We start from the raw sequence: 21,260 nt of genomic DNA, 5'->3' as shown, positions 1-21,260 counted from the left end.
ATCTGCTTTTAGCCATTTAAAGACTCTCCATACAGAAAAACAGATTAATTCTTAAACATTCACAAACTTTTTTTCTCTAATTTTATAGAAATCTGCTATAACTGTTTCATGTGCTACCTGTCTGTTTTTTTCTCATTCCTCTTATTCCCCCAGCATTTTTTTAAAAAACACTGAATAGTTGGTATTTGAAAAACTTTCCGTCAATCGGGAAAAAATAATTCTTATAGACAAGGAGACATGCTATTATATTTGGAATAAAATTGAAAGCAAAATTATATGAATTAATTGATGTTACAAAGGGACATAAATGGATTGTTTATTGCACCTTTCTTTCTGCGGCCACTGCCAAGGTCCTTTTGTTCTTCATAATAAGACAAAAATAAAAGTTTAATCAATAGGAATGAGCTTGGTTCCAAGATAAGAGTTAACCTTGGATTTGAGTGATTCTATTGATTTGGCGTTATGAACCTGAGGCAGGATTTCATCTAAGGATTGGGGTGTACTTTAGTTTAAAATGAATGCTTCTTAAGTTGTTGGCAAATAGACTGGAATTGCCAATAAACTTGGCTGAGATGGGCTCAAACAATAGCTAAGCTCATAGAAAGATAATAACTCAGATAAATATAGGAGTCAGAAAATGTTCCCTTTAAAAAAACCTTTCTACACTGTAATTATCAAAATAAATATCACCAGTTAATGAGAAGTGAAGCTAACCAAAATACCTCAAGGACACTTATGACCTTCACTGTGGAAAATAGGAGCATAGTCTTAGTTTTTTCTTTCCCTTAAGAACTATATTCTTTTTACCTACTCTCACTTTCAATTTCTATAATCTAAAACATCAAATATAATCTAAAACATCAAATTCACCTCCAAGAAAGTCATGTTTTTGGCAACTTCTTAACTTCTTAAATACCTTGTTTAAGAGGTTCTGACCCTGAAACCTTAGACAATGACAGTGGTTAGTTGATTAGGCATAGGGGTGTGGAGGGCAGGGGGAAGACTACACAAAACATTGTAACCTCACACCCAGGCCTCCCTCCCCTTCCCCAATTCCCCATTTGTCACACCACCTCATTGTAGATCTAGTTCAGCCAACGAAATAATCAGCTTATTGCAGAGGGAAGGAAGTTTACTACTGGAAATAATGCAGGTTTGTTTTAAATGTTTTGATGAAGCTCCCTGAGGTTTTAATTCAAGTTGTTAGTATATTCTATTTTGTTTTATTTTATTGCCTGCTAGAGGTTAGGGATGCAATGTTGAATAAGGTGTGGCCCCTATTCTTAATTTAATAGTAGATCTAGACGTGAAGTAGTTACTATACAACATGTTAAATTCTGTAACAGAACTCTGCAAAGTGTTCTGAAACTATAGTGCCAAGAACCACTAACTCTGCCTTAGGGTAACAAGATATTAATTGAATATAAAAGTAGGTCTTATAGTATTTTGGAAATGTGTTGACATAGTAAAAACTAATTTAAGGGAAAAAAGGCCTCTTCCAAAAATAAGAAGCCAAAATGCAAGGATATGAGAAAATAGATCAATTGATCTAATATCAGCAGAAACAGGTAGGTCTAACAAAAATGAGATGTGTAACACCCTATAATTACAACATGCAAATGAGGAAAGCCTAGGTGTGCGTGCATCTTTGCAATCCCTGGTCAAGAGAAGAAACATAGCTGGGTGAGGTGGCTCATGCCTGTGATACCACCAGCATTTTGGGAGGCCGAGGCAGGTGGGTCATCTGGGGTGAGGAGTTTGAGGCCAGCCTGGCCAACATGGCGAAAACGTGTCTCTACCAAAAATACAAAAATTAGCCGGGTGTTGTGGCATGTGCCTGTAATCCCAGCTACTCAGGATACTGAGGCAGGAGAATCACTTGAGCTTGGGAGGCAGAGGTTGCAGTGAGTTGAGATCATGTCACTGTACTCCAGCCTGGGTGAAGGAGTGAGACTGTCTCAAAAGAAGAAGGAGGAGGAGGAGGATGAGCAGCAGCAGGGGGAGCAGGAGCAGGAGCAGCAAAGAGAGGAGCAGTTTTTGATTTTGTTTCTTTTTGTATGGATACATATATTTAAGCCTGCACATTTGAGAATTTTTTGGTTACTACAAACCTATGGCACTCTCACTGACTCTGATGAAGTCAGTATAGGTAATCACAAGAATACCAAGCCATGTTGCCACATTTATTCTCCTAGTCAGTGTCAAGGAATAGAAGAAACACTTAATTGGAGGGAAAAAGCAAAAGCTATACAAGGAGACAACAGAAGGAAGTGAGAAAAGTTCATAATAGAAGTAGCCTTTTCCAGGTGTGCAAGCAATGAAAAGTGTATTCCAGGAAAAGCAAACTGTAAGTGCAAAGGCTCAGGAGCCTAGGAAGATTATGGTGAATCTGATGAACAGGAAGTTGACTGAAGGAGCTAGAGTTGCAGCCATCATCTCCAGAGTCATTGGCAAAGCTACAGGGCATGACGTTTTATACATCACTACTCTTTGAACTAATCTTCAACTTGATAAATTGGGTCAAGACTGTGTATGAATTTTGGGAATTCAAGGGAGCAGAGTGAAGTCTCTGATACTAGATTAATTTTTAGATCATTCGAAGATCTGTTTAGAGGTCCCAAAGTAGGTATATGAGCTCACAGGGATTGGCTTTATCTCTTCACTTGTCCTGGTTTTCTTTTACTGGTACCCATTTGTCTCTTCACTATTAGAAGCCTCTTGACTTTAAGTGCCAAAATAGCACTAAATAAGAAGAAATAAGAAGATGCATCACTGCTTTAAATTCAAAAGAGCTCTGGGTTGAAGTTATTATAATTTACATAGCACAGCTCAATTGAGAAGTTTATATTAAATTTGATATGATTTCCTTGTTTTTATTTCTGTTTCCATTATGTATGCTATGATAAAATGCATGCCATAGTAAACTATATACTATAATAAAGTTATGGTTTTCATTGCTGATTTTGATTTCTTATGATGAATATGTCTTAGATAAAAAAAGAAAAACCAATGATATTCTAACACAAAAAATAAAGTTACAAAAAGTTCAAATCTTAAGTTTTCTACTGTTGCAAAACATTACCACAAACTTAGCAGTTTAAAATGTCATGCACTTATTATCTCTCAGTTTCTGTGGGTAAGGAATCCAGGCACAGCTTAGCTGGGCCCCTGCTCCGGGTCTTACAAGGCTGCAGTGAACCTGTCAGACAGAGCTGCAGCCTCATCTGAGGCCTGCCTCCTCTTCCAAGCTCACTGGTTGTTGGCAGAATTTGATTTCTTATAGCTGAAGGACAGATTCCTCAAATCCTGGAGGCTGTCTGACATTCCTTGCCACGTAGCTCTCCCTACAACATGGCAGTTTGCTTCTTATAGGCCAATAGGTGAGTGTCTGCTGCTGCTTTGAGTGTCTTTTAAGAATTCATCTGATTAGGCCAGGCCCCATCCAGCATAATCTCCCTTTTGATTAACTCAAAGTCAGCTAATTAGAAGCCTTAATTACATCTGCAAAAATCCCTTTACCTTTGCCATACAATATACCCTCATTGAAGGGAATGATATTCCATTCTATTCACAGAAACCGCCTACCCCAGTGGGGAGGTGTGAAAGGATGTGGACCAGTGGAAGCCATGTTAAAATTTTGTCTACCATATGTTAATCATATATTACATACATTTTTTTCCTATTCTCACAAAGACACTGAGAAATTTTTTTACCTTAATAATATTTAAGCCTTAGATTCTATCACAGCACTATCCAATAGAAATATAAACCACAAATGTGAACCATATATATAACTTTAAAATTTTTAGTAGCCAAATAGGAAAAAAAGAGAGCAACAGGTGAAATCAGTTTTAATATATTTTATTTAATAAATATAGCCAGAATATTATCATCTCAACATGTAACCAATATAAAACATTATTAGATATTATGTATTTTTTTTTTAATACAAGGTCTTTGAACACCACATCTTCATTTTTGGCTGGCTGCACCTCAAGTACTCAATAGCCCAAGGGGGCTCTTGGCTGCTGAGTTTAACTGCACATGGCTATCTATCACATGCCTTTTCTCTTTTTTTTTTTTTTAACTTTTATTTTAGGTTTTAGGGTACAAGTGAAGGTTGGTTACATAGGTAAACGTGTCACAGGGGTTTGTTGTGCATATTACTTCATCACTCAGGTATTAAGCCAGTCCCCAGTAGTTATCTTTTCTGCTTCTCCCCCTTCTCCCACCCTGTCCCATCAAGTAGATTCCAGTGTCTGTTGTTTCCTTTTTTGTGTTCATAAGTCCTTATTGTTTAGCTTCCACTTATAAGTGAGAACATGCAGCATTTGGTTTTCTGTTTCTGCGTTAGTTTGCCAAGGATAATAGCCTCCAGCTCCATCTATTTTTCCCAAAAGACATTATCTCATTCTTTTTTATGGCTGCATAGTATTCCAAGGTGTATATGTATCATATTTTCTTTATCCAATCTGTTATTGATGGGCATTTAGGTTGATTGCACGTCTTTGCTATTGTGAATGGTGCTGTAGTGAACATTAATGAGCATGTGTCTTTATGATAGAATGATTTATATTCCTCTGGTATATACCCAGTAATGCGATTGCTAGGTGGAATGGTAGTTCTCCTTTTAGCTTTTAAGGAATTGCCATACTGTTTTCCACAATGTTTGAATTAATTCACACTTCCTCCAACAGTGTGTAAGTGTTCCCTTTTCTCCACGCCAGCATCTGTTATTTTTTGACTTTTGAATAATAGCCATCTGACTGGTGTGAGATGATATTTCATTGTGGTTTTGATTTGTATTTCTCTAATGACCAGTGATGTTGAGCTTTTCTTCATGTGCTTGTTGGCTGCATGTATGTCTTCTTTTGAGAAGTGTCTTTTCATGTCCTTTGCCCACTCTTTTAGGGGTTATTTTTCTCTTCTAAATTTGTTTTAAGTTATTTATAAGTTACTTATAGATTTGTAAGATGCTTAGTTTGCAAATATTTTCTCCCATTCTGTAGGCTGTCTGTTTGCTCTGTCAGTAGTTTCTTTTGCTGTATTATGTGCCTTTTCAACAATATCCACCAGGTGTCACAACAAGTTTACAGCTCTAAAGCAGCACATCAACCCCGTTCTTCTCTTGGTGACAAGAGTTAGGATTCTCTTTGTATTCACGTATTTTCTACTTTCCACATATTTGGTATTTCACTTGAAATTTTTTCCTGGATAATTAAGAAATTAAGCAATGTGAAGTTTACTACTTAAATAATCAAATTTGAATTCAAAACTACTTGTATATCTGATACACCATTCCTTAATTTTTCTGTAATTTCATCCTAGATGATCTGCCTGGTGAGAAGGCAAATAATTGTGAATTACATGAGCACTCAATACTTAACAAAGTAATAATAATTATTTTAAAGTTAGATCATTTCAGATACCCAAGGAGTTTTCATAACCTCAGAAGCAGTTAAATGGTTTTCTTTTTACCATCTCAAATTGTTTAATAGAATATACTAAAAATAGAAACCCAAAGGTTTAAAAAGTAACAAAATGTTCTGTTACAAAACTGCACACTATTATTGCAATCTACTAATTGCCAAAGGAGGTTTCTACTTCTTACATACACAGTGAGCTCTGATGGGAGTATAATGTTTGCATTTAATCACAGTTATTAATTTACATTTGCTTATTTGTAGGTTGTGATACAATTTCCTTTTATATGACAGAAACACTGCCTTTGTTTTTAATATTTTTTGGTTTTAACTTTTACAGTCTTTCACGTTAGGTATCTTCTAGGTAAAATTAAGTATAATTTAGGGACTGAGTCTTCTCAAATACTTTCTTCTTTTAGAAAATCATTAATTTATAAAATTTAAGAAAGTATGTATAGATGCCATACAGAATGAATCATGAATGGAGAGAAGATTGAAATGTGAGTTTTTATCACTAACTTCTCTAAAATGAGTATAGTTGAGTTTTATATCAATAATTATATCAATAATTAAGCTTTCTCTTTGTCCTATTAGTTTCAACCACATGGTATGTAAGATGATAATAAACTTGATTCTAGTGAGAAACCATAATTATTTATCTCTGAAGGATTTGTGCTGTCAATTAGGTTCAGAAGAAAGGAATCAGACTTGGCATCTTAACTCATATATTAAAGAGAGAAGTGACTAGTGTTGTAGCCATAACTATAGAAGAAGATGGAAAAATCGTTTAGTGAAAGTGTGCAAATAATATTTTAAATAAAAACATAAAATCTAAAATTAGGATAATGTATACATTTATTTGCCTTCTGTTTGAATAAACCTTTTAAAAACACATCCAAGAAAAATTAACCACGTACGTAAGTCATATTTCAAAGTGAAATAATCAAATACATGCAATTAATATTTGTTTGCTGCTCAACTATTTACACGTTTTTTGGATTTCTTTTGTGAAGAAATTTTTGCAAAGGCTGAGGGTTTAATTTGTTTATTCTTTTTGAAGCACAATGCTCACATAGTCCAAGAGATGGCAGCCAATACCTTTTGTAAAACAAATGACTTGTGTTGATACTTCATCATGGCAAATGCAGGTACTTTATTTTAATAACACCAACACTGAAGCAATTATTAAAAGAATGAAAATTGCTGAAATTCTCAATGAAAATCACTGAAATTCTAAATTGCTAAATTCTAAATTCGAATTTTTGTATGTGTGCTTTAAAGAGATTGCTCAGAGTATTTTACAAGGTAAACTGAATAGATTTCTCTCTCTACTTTTTTTCCACTGTGTTCAGAGCCGTGGTTTCTGCCAGAAGATTAACCTAGATTTACTTATAGAATAATAGACTTAAAGAATAAATTGTAATATCAATAATTATTTCAGAAGCATTAAAATTAAATACATAAAATATTAATAACATCATTTATTAATAGAGTATTTGTCAGAACTGATGACTGAGTTTTTTTCTGGAATATCATAGTTACTTTTTTTGTTAGACTCCTAATTAAAATCAAGTCATTTTTATGACATATTGGAGGGATTCTTCACAATGTAAGAAAAGAAAAGCAAATAAAGTGAATATTTTATTTCTACATTTGTTTTAAGGAGGTATTTAAATTCTGAATATATTACATTGTGTAATATTAAGCTGCTTTGTTATGGGATTCTTCAGGCTAAGGGAAGGCATTAAGGAAAGCCACTGTCTTGTTTTAGGCTGTCTAATCAATTATAGTAACGGATGCAGGAACTCAGCTTTCCTAAATTCCAAAATTCAAATACAGAATCCTTTATATTAGTGTGTTAGGTTTGTAATGTTGTACAACAAATTTCCACAAAGTTTACTGCTTGAAAAAACAGCCATTTTCCCATACTTCTATAGGTCAGAAGTCTGACCACCGCTTAGCTGAAGGTCCCAGAAAGCTAAAATCAAGATGTTGTCTTGGCTGTCTTCTTGTCTGGAGCTCATGTGGTTGTGGCAAGATTTAATTTCTTATGGTTGTAGTACTGAGGTCCACATTTCCTTGCTGACAGTCATCTAGGGGCTGCTCTCCACTCCCAGAGGCCACCTGCATTCTTTGCCCTGTGGCCCCCTCTATATTCAAAGCCAGCATTAGATAATCTCCCTGACATGGAGTCCTCTGATGCTTTGAATCTCTTTTATCAGGAAGAACCTGTTTCCTTTTTAGGGCTCATGTGATTAGGCCAGACTCTGTGATTGTAATCTTTCTACTTTAAGGTCAACTGATTTGGGAGCTTAATTACATCTATATAATGCTTTCACACTAGCACCTAGGTTAGTGTTTGATTGAATGAGAGGTGTGTGTATATACCAGGCACCTGAAATCTTAGAATTCTGCTTACCACAACCAGACTGTAGATTGTAAATACCATTTTACTTAGAAAATACATAGACCAGGCCGGGCGCGGTGGCTCAAGCCTGTAATCCCAGCACTTTGGGAGGCCGAGGCGGGCGGATCACAAGGTCAGGAGATCGAGACCACAGTGAAACCCCGTCTCTACTAAAAATACAAAAAATTAGCCGGGCGCGGTGGCGGGCGCCTGTAGTCCCAGCTACTCAGGAGGCTGAGGCAGGAGAATGGCGGGAACCCGGGAGGCGGAGCTTGCAGTGAGCCGAGATCGCGCCACTGCACTCCAGCCTGGGCAACAGCGTGAGACTCCGTCTCAAAAAAAAAAAAAAAAAAAAAAAAAAAAAAAAAAAAAAAAAAGAAAATACATAGACCTTTTCACATTGGAGTGGTTAATTCATCATTAGAGAGGGGCTTTATTCATTTTTTGGTGTTAATGCACCACTTATTTTCTAAGTAAGTTTGTTCATACCAATAGCTCACCAAAGAAAAGAGTGATAAAAAATAATCTGGAATGACCCATAAAAATAACTTGCAAATACAACTGAGGATTTGAGACCCCTAATCTTACAGATAACCAATTTTTAAAAGTTTTTTTCTAGTACCACTTCTGAACTACTGGGAATTTATGTCAAAAATAATGTCACAGGAAAACTTCTCCAGTACTTTTATAGTCAGATTTGGGAACAACTGTAATCTTTTTTTTTTTTTTTTTTTTTTTTTTGAGGCGGAGTCTCGCTCTGTCGCCCAGGCTGGAGTGCAGTGGCGCGATCTCGGCTCACTGCAAGCTCCGCCTCCCGGGTTCCCGCCATTCTCCTGCCTCAGCCTCCCGAGTAGCTGGGACTACAGGCGCCGCCACCACGCCCGGCTAATTTTTTTGTATTTTTAGTGGAGACGGGGTTTCATTGTGTTAGCCAGGATGGTCTCGATCTCCTGACCTCGTGATCCGCCCGTCTCGGCCTCCCAAAGTGCTGGGATTACAGGCTTGAGCCACCGCGCCCGGCCACAACTGTAATCTTAATATTATCTTATTTTAACTTGTCCAAGGTCCCTATTACCTAGTAGTACAGCCACAGCTAAAACTTTGCTTTCCGGACATTCAGGTCTAATTCTTTTTATACTGCCTACTGTGCCTGGTCTCCCATCAGTGGAAGATAAGGCAAATCTACATCTCTCCAAAGATTGCTATAAATGGATACTAAAGGACTGGCAAACTCTCACAACTACCTGTTACTGGTATATTTTAACTGGAGACTTTCTGAACTAGGATTCTGTTTCAGCTATCCATTGCCACAATAATGCTATGAAATAAGCAACACAAAATAGCAATGACATAAAACATGTACTGATTTTTTGCTTACGAATGTATGGGTAGGCTGGTTGGGTCTACTTAATGCTAGCTGGGCTCACTCATGGGTTTGTGGTCCAATCCTATTTGATTAGCAACTTAAAAAATTTTTAGTTTATTTATTTATTTAGTGATAGGGTCTTACTCCATCACCCAGGCTGGGGGTGCAGTGGAGCGGTCACAATTCACTGCAGCCTCGACTTCCCAGGCTCAGGTGTTTCTTCCACATCAGGCTCCTGAGTAGCTGGAATCACAGATGCATGCCACCAGGCCGACTAACTTTTGTATTTTTTTTTGTTTTTTTGGTAGAGATGGGGTTTCTCCATGTTTCCCAGGCTGGTCTCAAACTCCTGGGCTCAAGCAATCTGCCCACCTTGCCTCCCAAAATGCTCCTCCAAAAAAGGAGTGTGCCACCATGCCCAGCCTGAGCAACTTTTATTTTTAAGGTAAGCAACTAAAGATAAACAGTTTGGATTTTCATGAAGGAAGAAAGTGAATACTAGAAATTACAGTCTGATAAATGGATCATGAGCAAAATGTCGAAGGTCCTGTTAACCAAGCCATGGAGAGAGGCATAATTGTCCCAAAATCCATTCATACCAAATTAGCCTTTCTTATGTCCACCTCCTTACCCCTTGCTCTTAGGGGTTGAAAAAGAATATTCCATACTGCAAAGTGCATGGTGTGGTGTACAAAAAAATCCTGACAACGTTGAAATTTGTCTCTCTGATATGGAAAAGACAAAAGCAACCTAATAACCATAATGTTTTCATTGTATATAAATATATGACAACAATGATCATCTCCAAGATTAAGTTGGATGTAGCCAAATGATCACACACCCTAATCATAATGTCTTTTCAGAGGAGAACATTTAAAGTAACAACCAATCACTTAATGATATTATTTTTGTCTCATGTTGATATATTTATTCAACAGACCTTTATTAAGTTCACTTCCTGGGAGCCAGACTGTGATGGATGCTGGAAATATAAAAAGAATAGAACCCTGAACTTTGAAGATTCAATATCTAGGGGTGGTGTTAAAAACCTGAGCAGTTACAGCAATATTATAAGTGGTTTAATAATCAAATGAAAACTATATTTTAATAAAATACTTCTAATAAGTATAATAAATCTACAAAGGGCAACAGGAATACAGAAGAGGCGACAGTTAATTTTTTCTTGAAAAGTTGGAAATTTTGGAAAAAAATCCAAAAAATATAGGAAAAAAAGCATGAAACCATGTAGGAACATTTTACTGAGTCTTGGAGCATGGATTGCAAAAAGACACCTATAACAGCAGGAAAAGGACCAGCCTGTGAAAATCTCACAGCTTGAGATAGATTTATGTCCTCTGGCACTGGCAGATGATTTAGTCCTGCTAGAAAATGATGTGCATCATGTGAGGCAGAAAGGGTTATGGGAGTTGTGGCTAGAAAGCAGGTACCAACAGTAAGGTTGTTAAAGAGTTGGGCTTACCTAACAGTAAGCTTGTTAAACAGTTGGGCTGCAGTTTAATGATGTTAAGATGGAATTACTGTCTTTGAGGACAAGGTAGTAGGTAGTAGAAGGGCCTTATATACTAGGGATCTTAGTCAGAAATAAGGAGCCATTACGGAATTTTAAGTAGATGAATGACGTAGTTTAATTTCTGTTATAGAAACATTACTCTGACAGCAGAGAAGAGGTTGAGTTAGAGAAGAAGATGGGAGGTAGGGAGGATACTAAATTTGTGTAAGTGATGAGTTGAACTAAAGCAGTGGAAGGTGAATAAAGAAGAGGGAGTGGTAAACTGAGTTTGGAAAATCCTCTAGTCTTATTAATTAATTGAAAATGGTAATATAATGGAGAGGAGGGAATCTCAGATAACTACTAGCTTTCTTGCTCAAGTGACTAGTTAGATGATGGTGCTACTAACCGCTTAGCTGGTTATGTACTCTACTGTACATAGGGAATCTTATTTTTGTTATAAAATAATAAATTTATTTAGAAGATGGCTGATTTTGAGGTATTTGTGAAATATACAAAAGGAGCTGTTCAATGCTGGAAAATACAGACCTGGAGCTGAATATAGACTTGAGAATCATCACCATGTAACTGGTTATTGAAACCTGTAACATTCCATTACTTAGAGGCCTTGCAGAATTGTAAAAAAAAATCAAAGACAGAATCAAGGTGAGTGTGTCCATGAAACATAGAATATGTCCATTGTTCCACAGAACATTGGTGAAAATGTTCTGAAGCCTAATGTGAATGTTTCAAATATGTATGCTGTATTCAGTATTTATGCTTCCTCTTCCTAATATGGAGCTACCAACTTTAAATAGTAAAAAAGTTAATTTGAAAAAAATCCAAATAGGAGTAACATATTATTTCTTTCAAGACATATTTGTAACTATAAATTGAAAAGTATACTCTAGTCTGGGTGTGGTGGCTCATGCCTGTAATCCCAACACTTTGGGAGGCTGAGATGGATGATCACCGGAGTCCAGGGGTTTGAGACCAGCCTGACCATGGTGAAACGCCGTCTCTACTAAAAGTACAAAAATTAGCCAGGTGCAATCCCAGCTACTTGGGAGGCTGAGGCAGAAGAATCGCTTGACCCCGGGAAGTAGAGGTTGCATTGAGCTGAGATCGTGCCACTGTACTCCAGCCTGGGCGACAAAGAGACTCTGTCTCAAAAAAAGAAAAAAAGAGAAAAAAAAGAAAAGTGAACTGTAAAACAAAAATTGTGGAAAAAATTATTATATTAGTATTTTGTTGAATTTTCTTTTCTTTTTTAGAGAAAAAGTCTTGGTCTGTCATCTGGGCTGTGATCATAGCTCATTGCAGCCTTAAACTCCTGGGCTCAAGCGATCCTCTGCCTTAGCCTCTTGAGTAGTAGAGACTACAGGCTTGAGTCATGCCACCATGCCACCATGCCTGGCTAATTTTATTTTATTTTTGATTAGATAGGCTCTCACTATGTTGCCCAGGGTGGTCTTGAACTCCTGGTCTTAAGCCATCCTCCCACTTCAGCCTCCCAAAGTGTTAAGATTTATAGGCACAAGCCACCATAACTGGCTATAACTATTTTTCAGTGGGGTTAATGGACATGCCATTGTAGCTTGTGAAGTCTTAATATCTAAGCAGTATTTTACAGAATTTTATAAGGCATAAAAATATTTCCAATAGCACCACTTCAAATTGTTCTTCCACAATACATTTAGGATTTTATTTAATGAATAACCTGATGTTGATTAGTATAACTGGTAAATACTGCATTTATTTCCTTCTTAAAGATTCCTGTGTCTCTGCAGGCTGGGTTAAATCCCTTTTCTCTAGTTTATATATGACTAGAATATCCTTTTATCATGGCACTTATATTATTACTTTGAAATGCTCTATTTGCATGTCTATCACCATACACATCCTTATGTGAGTAATATATAAAACTGAAATTCAATTTCATGAAATAATATTTATATTTGTAATAGGTAATGTATGCAAATATTTTCCATGCTATTCCATGTCATTCCATCCTTTCCATCCCATTAGAAACATCAGTGCAACATAAAATACTGATTTAACAAATCTCTAATTGGTGTCAAGCTGTGGTTTGGAAAAAAAGTCCTAAGGCATATCTCTCTTATCCTTGTATTTCTGGTGTTTAGCATATAATCTAGTACTGTTTATTGATGACAGACCCATGGAATTTTTTGAGTACTACAGATGTAAATTCTAAAACAGGAAAAAAAAAATGCTGCTTCCAGTGTGCTTGGCATAGGATTTTCTAAATTCACATTTTAAGTAGTATTGTGTGCCACAAGCCATAAATTGTGTTAAAAATAAAGAGCTGTAAAGGCTTATTGCATTGCATTATTGTAATCCTACTAATACCAGTATGATTTATCCACGTGCATCCAGGGGTAACATACTGACAAATTCTCAATTAACACAAGCATTTCTGAGCTTCTAGGAGGCAGCTCTCGTGTATTAAAAGCTTTATCACTTTCAACATGGAAGTAGCATAGAAGCTAAATAATTAGAGTATGTAAGAAAGAACAAACTTATTTAATATTACTTAAATGTAAGGAAAACTTATACATTTAAAATGACTACCCAGATATAAATGAAGACAAAATGATTCTTTTGTAAAATAAATAACAAAGTCTTCAAAAAAACCTGAAACAGTATTGAATAAATATTTAAAAAGTTAATAAGTATTTGTATTTATAGTGTTTTTATGAAGTTGAATATACAGATAGGTAAGTGAATAACATAAAAATTTGTTATAGAACTCATAATACATACATTTACACATATGTGTATTTTTTCTAGTAACTTCCCTGTTCTCTTGCTATTACAGCTAAATTTAAAAATTTCAACCTATTTCTGTCAAGCATTGTTCCAGTTATACCGCTAAGAATGCTTTTGCTTCAATTACCAATGATCTAACCGTTGTCCATTTCAAAGGATACTTTAGAATCTCTCGCTCTGTGTTTTTTTTTTTTTCCCCCAGATCTGCTCTATTTGATACTGTGGTCAGTCTTGAAATTTTCTTCTTCCTTGGCTTCTTTTCTATTTTTTTTTTTTTTTTTACGTTTTACTGACAGTTCCTCAATTTCCTCCCCAGGCACTCCCTCACTTGCATCTTCAATTTTTTTGTATCTATTCTTGTTTTAAATAGTCTTCATAGGAAACCTTACCTAGTTTCAAATATTGTTGGAACTCAGATTTCTAAATCTATGACACCAACCCAACATCTCTTCTGAAATGCAGATTCATACATCTGTCAAACTGCCTCCTAAATATAATTCCCATTTAAGTGTATTGAAGTTTCATCAAACTCTACATATCTGAAAAATAGTTGTTTCCCTCACCTTGCCCCTCATTCTAATATGAACAAACGTATTTTTTCTATTCTACTTTAGTTAATCATTATAGATTTTTCCTCTTTCACCTTTCCCTCATGTAATTATTGACTGAGGTGATTTTTTTTTTTTTTTTTGAGACGGAGTCTCACTCTGTCACCCAGGCTGGAGTGCAGTGGCCAGATCTCTCAGCTCACTGCAAGCTCCACCTCCCGGGTTTTATGCCATTCTCCTGCCTCAGCCTCCCGAGTTGCTGGGACTACAGGCGCCTGCCACCTCGCCCGGCTAATTTTTTGTATTTTTTAGTAGAGACGGGGTTTCACCGTTTTAGCCAGGATGGTCTCGATCTCCTGACCTCGTGATCCTCCCGTCTCGGCCTCCCAAAGTGCTGGGATTACAGGCTTGAGCCACCGCGCCCGGCCGAGGTGATTTTTTTAGGTATTAAATATTTCTTGAGTATCTCCACATCTTTATTCCTATCCTGCCCATGTCAGCTAGCATGGTCAGGAAAACAGAAACCACTTTAGGTAGAAGGTATTTAATACAGGAAATTAGACACAACATGGTTGGAAATCAGAGGCAGGAAACATCAGAAGAAAGTGCTCTGGTATTTAGAAAACCCAGAAATGCAGGAATCACAAAGTTAATGCCAATAATCTCAACCTCCTGCAGGGCTGAAGTGAGTCCTAAGAGCTCTGTACTCATTATAGATCTTGGTCCCTCTAAAATACCCCTTGAAGCTTTGTGGGATCAATTCCTATGCATTCAGAAGCTATGTCTGTCTGTCTGAGGGCTTTATGTGACTGTATAGACATGCTGCATGTAAGTCAGAACATGAGTGTCAGAAAGTGAATGCCCCAGGAGCAACCTTCAACCACTGAGGATCAGAAGTTGGTGGATGAACATGGCAGCTCCTTACCCTCAGTGGAACAATTCTGAAGTATATTCTATATAATCCCTCCAAGGGTTTCCAGCAAGATTGAGCCTCAGTTGACTACAGCTGTAATCCATTTGTCAATGTCCTTTTATTGGCTTTCTTCCCTTCCTTGTGTCACTTTTCCACTTTCTTCTGCTTCTGGATGAACTCCAAAATAAGCTACCTGCTCTCAAGTCTTGTTCATAATTTAAGACATGATTTATGCATTACTTTTGGAGGTGGACAATACTTCTCTTTCTTTTCAAACTTCCACATTTTATGAGAGTGCATCTTGTTGGCAGAATTTAAGCCAGAAAATTTCTTGCAAGAATGTCCGACAAATACAGTTTTTAGGCTCTTAATTCTTGTGTTACAGGGAAGTATTTACTTAGAAAGGCAAGGATGACTTTGAATATCTTTGATCACATCATGGCACCATCAATGTATATTTTAAAACATGCAATATGTATTATATTTATATGGCCCTTGGGATTATATATTATTCCATTGAATATCAACACACATTATCTAGCAGAATCCACATCATCCAAATTTGAACTATACACATTTAGAGAATAATAACTATGTCATGCAGCATAATGCAACTATATCTTAAGCATAAAAATATACTTACCATCTCCCCAAAAGGGAGACACAAAGCATTTCTTGTAGGTGCTAATTTCTCCTCTAGCTTACTCACAATCTCACCAGGATATTCTGTCAACTAAATGCTAAATTGAAACATTTCATTTTGTTAGATGTTAATCCTTTAAAAGCCTACGAACCTTGCATATTGTCTTTCTAATCCAGTTTTCCATTCTCATCCTACACTGTGCTTTGCCTGTCACTGCCTTCTGCAGCCATGCAGGCTTTCCTTGACTTTATTGTGTTCCCCAAGGTGGCTCTACCCCAGATATTGCACATGCTCTTTCTGATGTTCTAAGTGAATGTAACCTTTTTTCTTTTCTTTTCCTTTCTTTTCTTTTTCTTTCTTTTTTCTTTTTGACAGAGTCTTGCTTTGTCGCCCAGACTGGAGTGCAGTAGTGCAATCTCGGCTCACTGCAACCTGTGCCTCCTGGGTTCAAGGAATTCTCGTGCTTCAGCCTCTCAAGTAGCTGGGACTACAGGCGTGTGCCACCATGCCAAGCTAATTTTTGTACTTTTAGTAGAGACAGGGTTTTGCCGTATTGGTCAGGCTGGTCTTAGACTCCTGGCCTCAAGTGATTTGCCTGCCTCAGCCTCTCAATGTGCTGGGATTACAGGCTTGAGACATTGTGCCCGGCCCCATCTTCTTCTTCAGTTAACTTTTACATCTTATCACAAGGACCATTTCCTCAGGAGGGTTCATCTGACCCTGTAATTAAGCCAAAGTCCCTTAGTGTGTGTGTTTACATACATATATATGTATGCATACATATACATAAAGCCTCTCTCTCTACATATATATATATAATTTCATAATGTTTCATTTCTTACTTCTTTATGATTGATTGGTTGATTATTTTTCCTCTCATCATATGTACCTCGATAGCATGATCATTTATATTTGTTATATTTTTGCTGTTATGTCCCCAGCACCGAGTATAGTGTATAGTGTCTAGTACATGTAAGAATCTCAATAAATTTGTTAAATGGATAAACGAAAGGGTATTTTATGAAAAGGTTTATAAGGGTTACTGACATTTGTATCATAAACTTTATGATGTTATTATTACATATTACATTGTCTTAGAATTATATTTTTCCCAAGACATGATTGTTAGTTGTGATTCTCAGTAATTCCAGAAAGGATACTTTTACCATTTTATCATTACTTAGTTGTAGTTTTTAAATTAATACTATTTTGGGGTTTAAATTATAAATCATTGATATTTTAATGTCATTTTATCAATGATTTACCAATTTTGAATGATTTACTTAATCCTATAGAATGCAGCAATGCATACGAGCATTAGCAAAAATTTTGATCCATAATATTGCAATAGTTAGACTTAAAAGCACAAATGGATTCCGTGTAAAATGAATTATTTATGGCTGTCTTGCTGAAGAATGTTAGTACATAATGCTCCCAAAATTTGTTTTTAAATCAAATGTCAGATAAATTAGCTGTGGGTCATTGTCCCAGTTTAATTGGTTTCAGTCAGAATATATGAGAGCCACTTCATTTAGAGGGTTTAAGTTGTGTCTTATTCATCTTTGGTTCCCCAGATCTAATAGAAGTCTGGATGCTTACTAGCTGGATCATATTTCAAAGGCCAGTCCAAGTTTATGGATTGGTACACATGGTGACTCTAATTTGGCTTAAGTAACACTCTAATTTTCTGCCGAGTCAGCAATCAAGAATACAAAGGTTATATACCACTAGATGGATATACATGAATGAATAAGCTCCTGCATATTTCCATAGTTTCTTATGGAGTTGTGCCCTTAGTCTATCACTATTGTGTCAATTAGGCTATAACACATCATAACTTGAAAGAGACACACAGTATATGTTCAGTGAATTCAAACTCTTTTTGTTCTTTGTTCTATAACCAGAATGAATTTTCCATACTTTTACTAGTAAACATATGTAATACTATACGTATAATGAGTACTTGTAATAGTGTGCATGTGTAAATTAATAGTATATGTAACAGTTTAGTGTTTATGATTTTAAAGAAAGCTTTTCTTATGGATACTAGTCATTAATAAACACTCTTCGTTGGGGAAATAAAATACATACTTTATTGTTTGTGTTTGTGTGTGTGTGTGTGTCTGTGTGTTTTGCGACAGCATCTTGCTCTGTTGTCAAGGCTTGAGTGCAGTGGCGCAACCCTGGCTCACTGCAACCTCCATCTCCTGGGTTTGAGCGATTCTCCTGCCTCAGCCTCCCGAGTAGCTGGGCCTACAGGCTTATGCCACCATGCCTGGCTAATTTCTGTATTTTTAGTAGAGACGGTGTTTTGCCATGTCGGCCAGACTGGTCTCAAACTCCTGACCTCAAGTGATCTGCCTGTCTTGGCCTCCCAAAGTGCTGGGATTACAGGCTTGAGCCACCCTGCCTGGCTTTTTGGGTTTTAAGTACAAGTCATTTTGCTTAACTGAAATTATACTTTTGATTACATCTTAGTTGATTGAAATTTGATGTGATCATAAAGTTGTATATGTTTATACTTTCCTTAAAACTGATAGAAAATATAGTTTGTATGACTGAATAGATTTGGGCATTTTTAATGTAATTTAAATAATTAGATAAAGGACACATCAGGAACATAAGGATCTACCATAACTTGAGCATGGTACTGGATTGAAAATACGATATTGGTGGGAAAATTTGATAAACCTTAACACAATTTTCTTTGCCAACAGAATGCCATGTGAGTCAAATAAATTTTTTTGTTTTTGATTGTTTTTACTTTTATTTTGAATATTCTATATTGCCTATTTCATGGTATATAAAGAAATTGAGCAAGATACTACAAAGTTTATTTTCCCCTTCGGATTAAACTTTAAAGCATAATACTTAAAGTAACAGAAAACTGATACTTGTAACTATCTTTTGTGCCCCTGTGTATGTGGTCTGGTCTAGACGTGGAGGTCAATATTCTCAGCAACCTTTGATAAACTCTTCATTTTCAAAAATACCCTCTTAAGAAGATACCAGAGAAGTCATTATACATAGCCATCTGTTTTGAGCCTCTATAATGTAATGAAAATATAGGAAAATATTTTTGCAATTCTGGGGTCAAATATTTCTTACACAAGGCATAGAAAGCACAAACCATAAAAGGATAAAGTGATAAGTTAGACTTCGTAAAAGTTGAAAACTTATGCTCATCAAAGAAACACCATTACGAAAATAAGTAGGCATTTACACTCTTGAGAAAATATATACCATACATAGATTTATAAAGGATTTAATCAAAATATTTAAATAATTTCTAAAACTCAATAATAGCTTTTGTGTTTAAACCTATGGTCTTTTTCAAATTATTTTTGACTATTGTGAGAGACATATTTGAAGTTGTTTTCTCCCCTTATTTGGATGTTCAGTTGTTCCAATACCTTTTGTTGAAATGACTTTCCTTTTGGTGTCTTTGTAAAAAGTGACTATATAATTGTTGTCTATTTCTGGACTCTTAATTCTATTTCATTGACCTATTAGCCTATCCTTATGCAACATTATTGTGTCTTGGATACTGTAACTTTTAGAATAAGTTTTGAAATCAGGTAATGTGAATACTCCAATTTTGTTCTTATTTTTTAAGATAGTTTTGGCTATTTTGAGTTCTTTGTATTTTCATATAGATTTTACAAAGTGCTTTGTCAGTTTGCACAAAAAGGAAACTGCTGTGCTCTGCTGGGGCTTCACATCTTTGTGCAGTGGTTTGGAAGGTGCCTCTAGACTGAACCACAGGTGATCGTGGGACTCACCTCATGACTTACCCTAATGTCACAGGTTACAGTTCTCTGCTACCTGTTGTCAAACATCTCACTTTGATGCTTCATATATTTTGCAAAGTTTTATAGTTGTTTCAAGCTGGATAGTTAATCCAGTGCCAGTTGTTCAGTCATAGTTGGAAGCAGAAAGTATACATAGAATTTAACACCTAGAATTCTATACAAAATGTAGGAGAATATTACATAGGAAATATGACTCTTCTTATATTTTTCTTCAACAGTTCAGAAATGTAGATTGGAACTATGATAATATAATACTATGTAAACAGAAAATGCTATTTAAAACAAGTTTAAAAATATCAAGCAAATTTTTGGTTGAATAAATGGATATTGTTTTGCATGATCAAGATTTTATTTTTTGTTTATTGACTACTTAGATAGGTTAAGTCAGTCGAACAATTTCTCTTTAATTTTCTTAATTAATTAAAGGTAGACAATTAACTCTTTTGGAAAACTTTAGAAATGAGTGTGGCATTTTGATGAAAAGTCTGTTTTAAATCTGCTTTACATAAATGCTCTTTTTTTGTGTTTGTGTGTCTTTAGTACCAATTGCAACAGTCCATTATTCAATGAGTCCAACAGTTTCAGTATGTAGTGGATGGGCCAGCTGGATTTCAGCGTGTACACTAACTGTGTAATTATGGGGAAAACATCTCTCACTTGAGACAGAAATTTAATTCCATTATTTAAAGCCATGAGATTAGATATTTCCTATGCATCATTTAAAATCTTCTAATTTCTAGAAAAAAGTATGTAGAGTATGCAAGGATTTGCTTTTATTTAAGTATTGATGACTTTAGTTTCTTTCTTAGTTTTTATGGAGACAGGGTTTTGCTCTGTTGCGCAGGCTGGAGTGGAGTGGCGTGATCACAGCTCACTGCAGCCTCCAACTCCTGGGTACAAGGGATCCTCCCAGCCTCCCAAGTAGCTAGAACTACGAGTGTGTGCCACCATGCTCAGCTAATTTAAAAATATTTTTGTAGAGATGAGGTCTTGCTATGTTGCCCAGGCAGGTTTGGAACTCCTGGCATCAAGCAATCCTCCTACCTCAGCCTCCTGAAGTGCTGGGATTATACCTATGAGCCATCATGCCCAGCCTATGACCTTATTTTTATCAATATACAATGTATTTAAAGGTCTTAGACACACACAAATTTACAAAAACACACAAATAATTATGATGAACTGTCAAATGTTAAGTTTATTAAAGTGTGGCAAGTCAATTGATTTGGCTTGAAGTATGATCAAAAAGGTGGTTTTTGATAGTTTCTAAAGAAATCATAATATTGTCAACTTAGATAGGGAAATAAAGAAACTTAAATATGTTAGAATAACTAAACATAAACTACAATTGCTTATTGAGTTACTGAATAGTCCAGAACTTCTGTGGGCCACAAAAATATTATTCTGACATTCTAATGGTTATTTTATTCTTTTTTTAGTTTTGGCAGCTAACTATGGACCCACCTATGTGTCAGTGTTAAGGCATTGACCCTTTGCCTCTCTGACCTAACTCCCATACAGAGTTAAACAATATTGAAAATCATTTTTTCATTGCGATCATTTACAATTTTGTGCTCCTTTACAGCCAATGGTTCCAGCAAGGGAATGGGAAATATGAGAGAGCGAAGATTATGGGTTTAGGAGACAATCTGAAAGTAAAATAAATAGGTCCTTGTGGCCAAATTAAATAGGACCTCATGAATTTTAAATTTCCTCAATTTAATGTTGAGGAAATGAATAAAGAAGAGAAGGATAGTACATTCTAACTTTCACCTATTTGTTTATTCATTTACTTAACAAACATTGATTGAGTTTCTACTATGTCTCATTTAGCATGTCAAAACTCTG

The 21,260-nt window shown here is 35.9% G+C and overlaps 1 protein-coding gene across 4 annotated transcripts in view; it reads left to right on the top strand.

Moving 5' to 3' along the window:
- The window catches only part of LOC106992658 (uncharacterized), a 377,390-nt gene that overhangs the window by 18,133 nt on the left and 337,997 nt on the right, over positions 1-21,260 (top strand). For 3 of the 4 annotated variants that reach the window (XR_013402075.1, XR_013402074.1, XM_077957302.1), the window contains exon 2: positions 9,505-9,641. Coding sequence is in view for 1 of the 4 variants with exons in the window: in XM_077957302.1 (XP_077813428.1) it covers positions 9,505-9,641 (137 nt within the window). In the remaining 3 variants the exon portion in view is untranslated. Of the gene's footprint in view, positions 1-9,504; positions 9,642-15,975; positions 17,701-21,260 lie in introns of those variants that run through there. The other variant, XR_013402073.1, reaches the window with a different exon arrangement.

The sequence above is a fragment of the Macaca mulatta genome, chromosome 12 (assembly GCF_049350105.2).
Source record: "Macaca mulatta isolate MMU2019108-1 chromosome 12, T2T-MMU8v2.0, whole genome shotgun sequence".
Classification (NCBI taxonomy): domain Eukaryota; kingdom Metazoa; phylum Chordata; class Mammalia; order Primates; family Cercopithecidae; genus Macaca; species Macaca mulatta.
The sequence above is the reverse complement of the archived record's forward strand: the minus strand, read 5'-3'. Positions and strand labels throughout refer to the sequence as shown.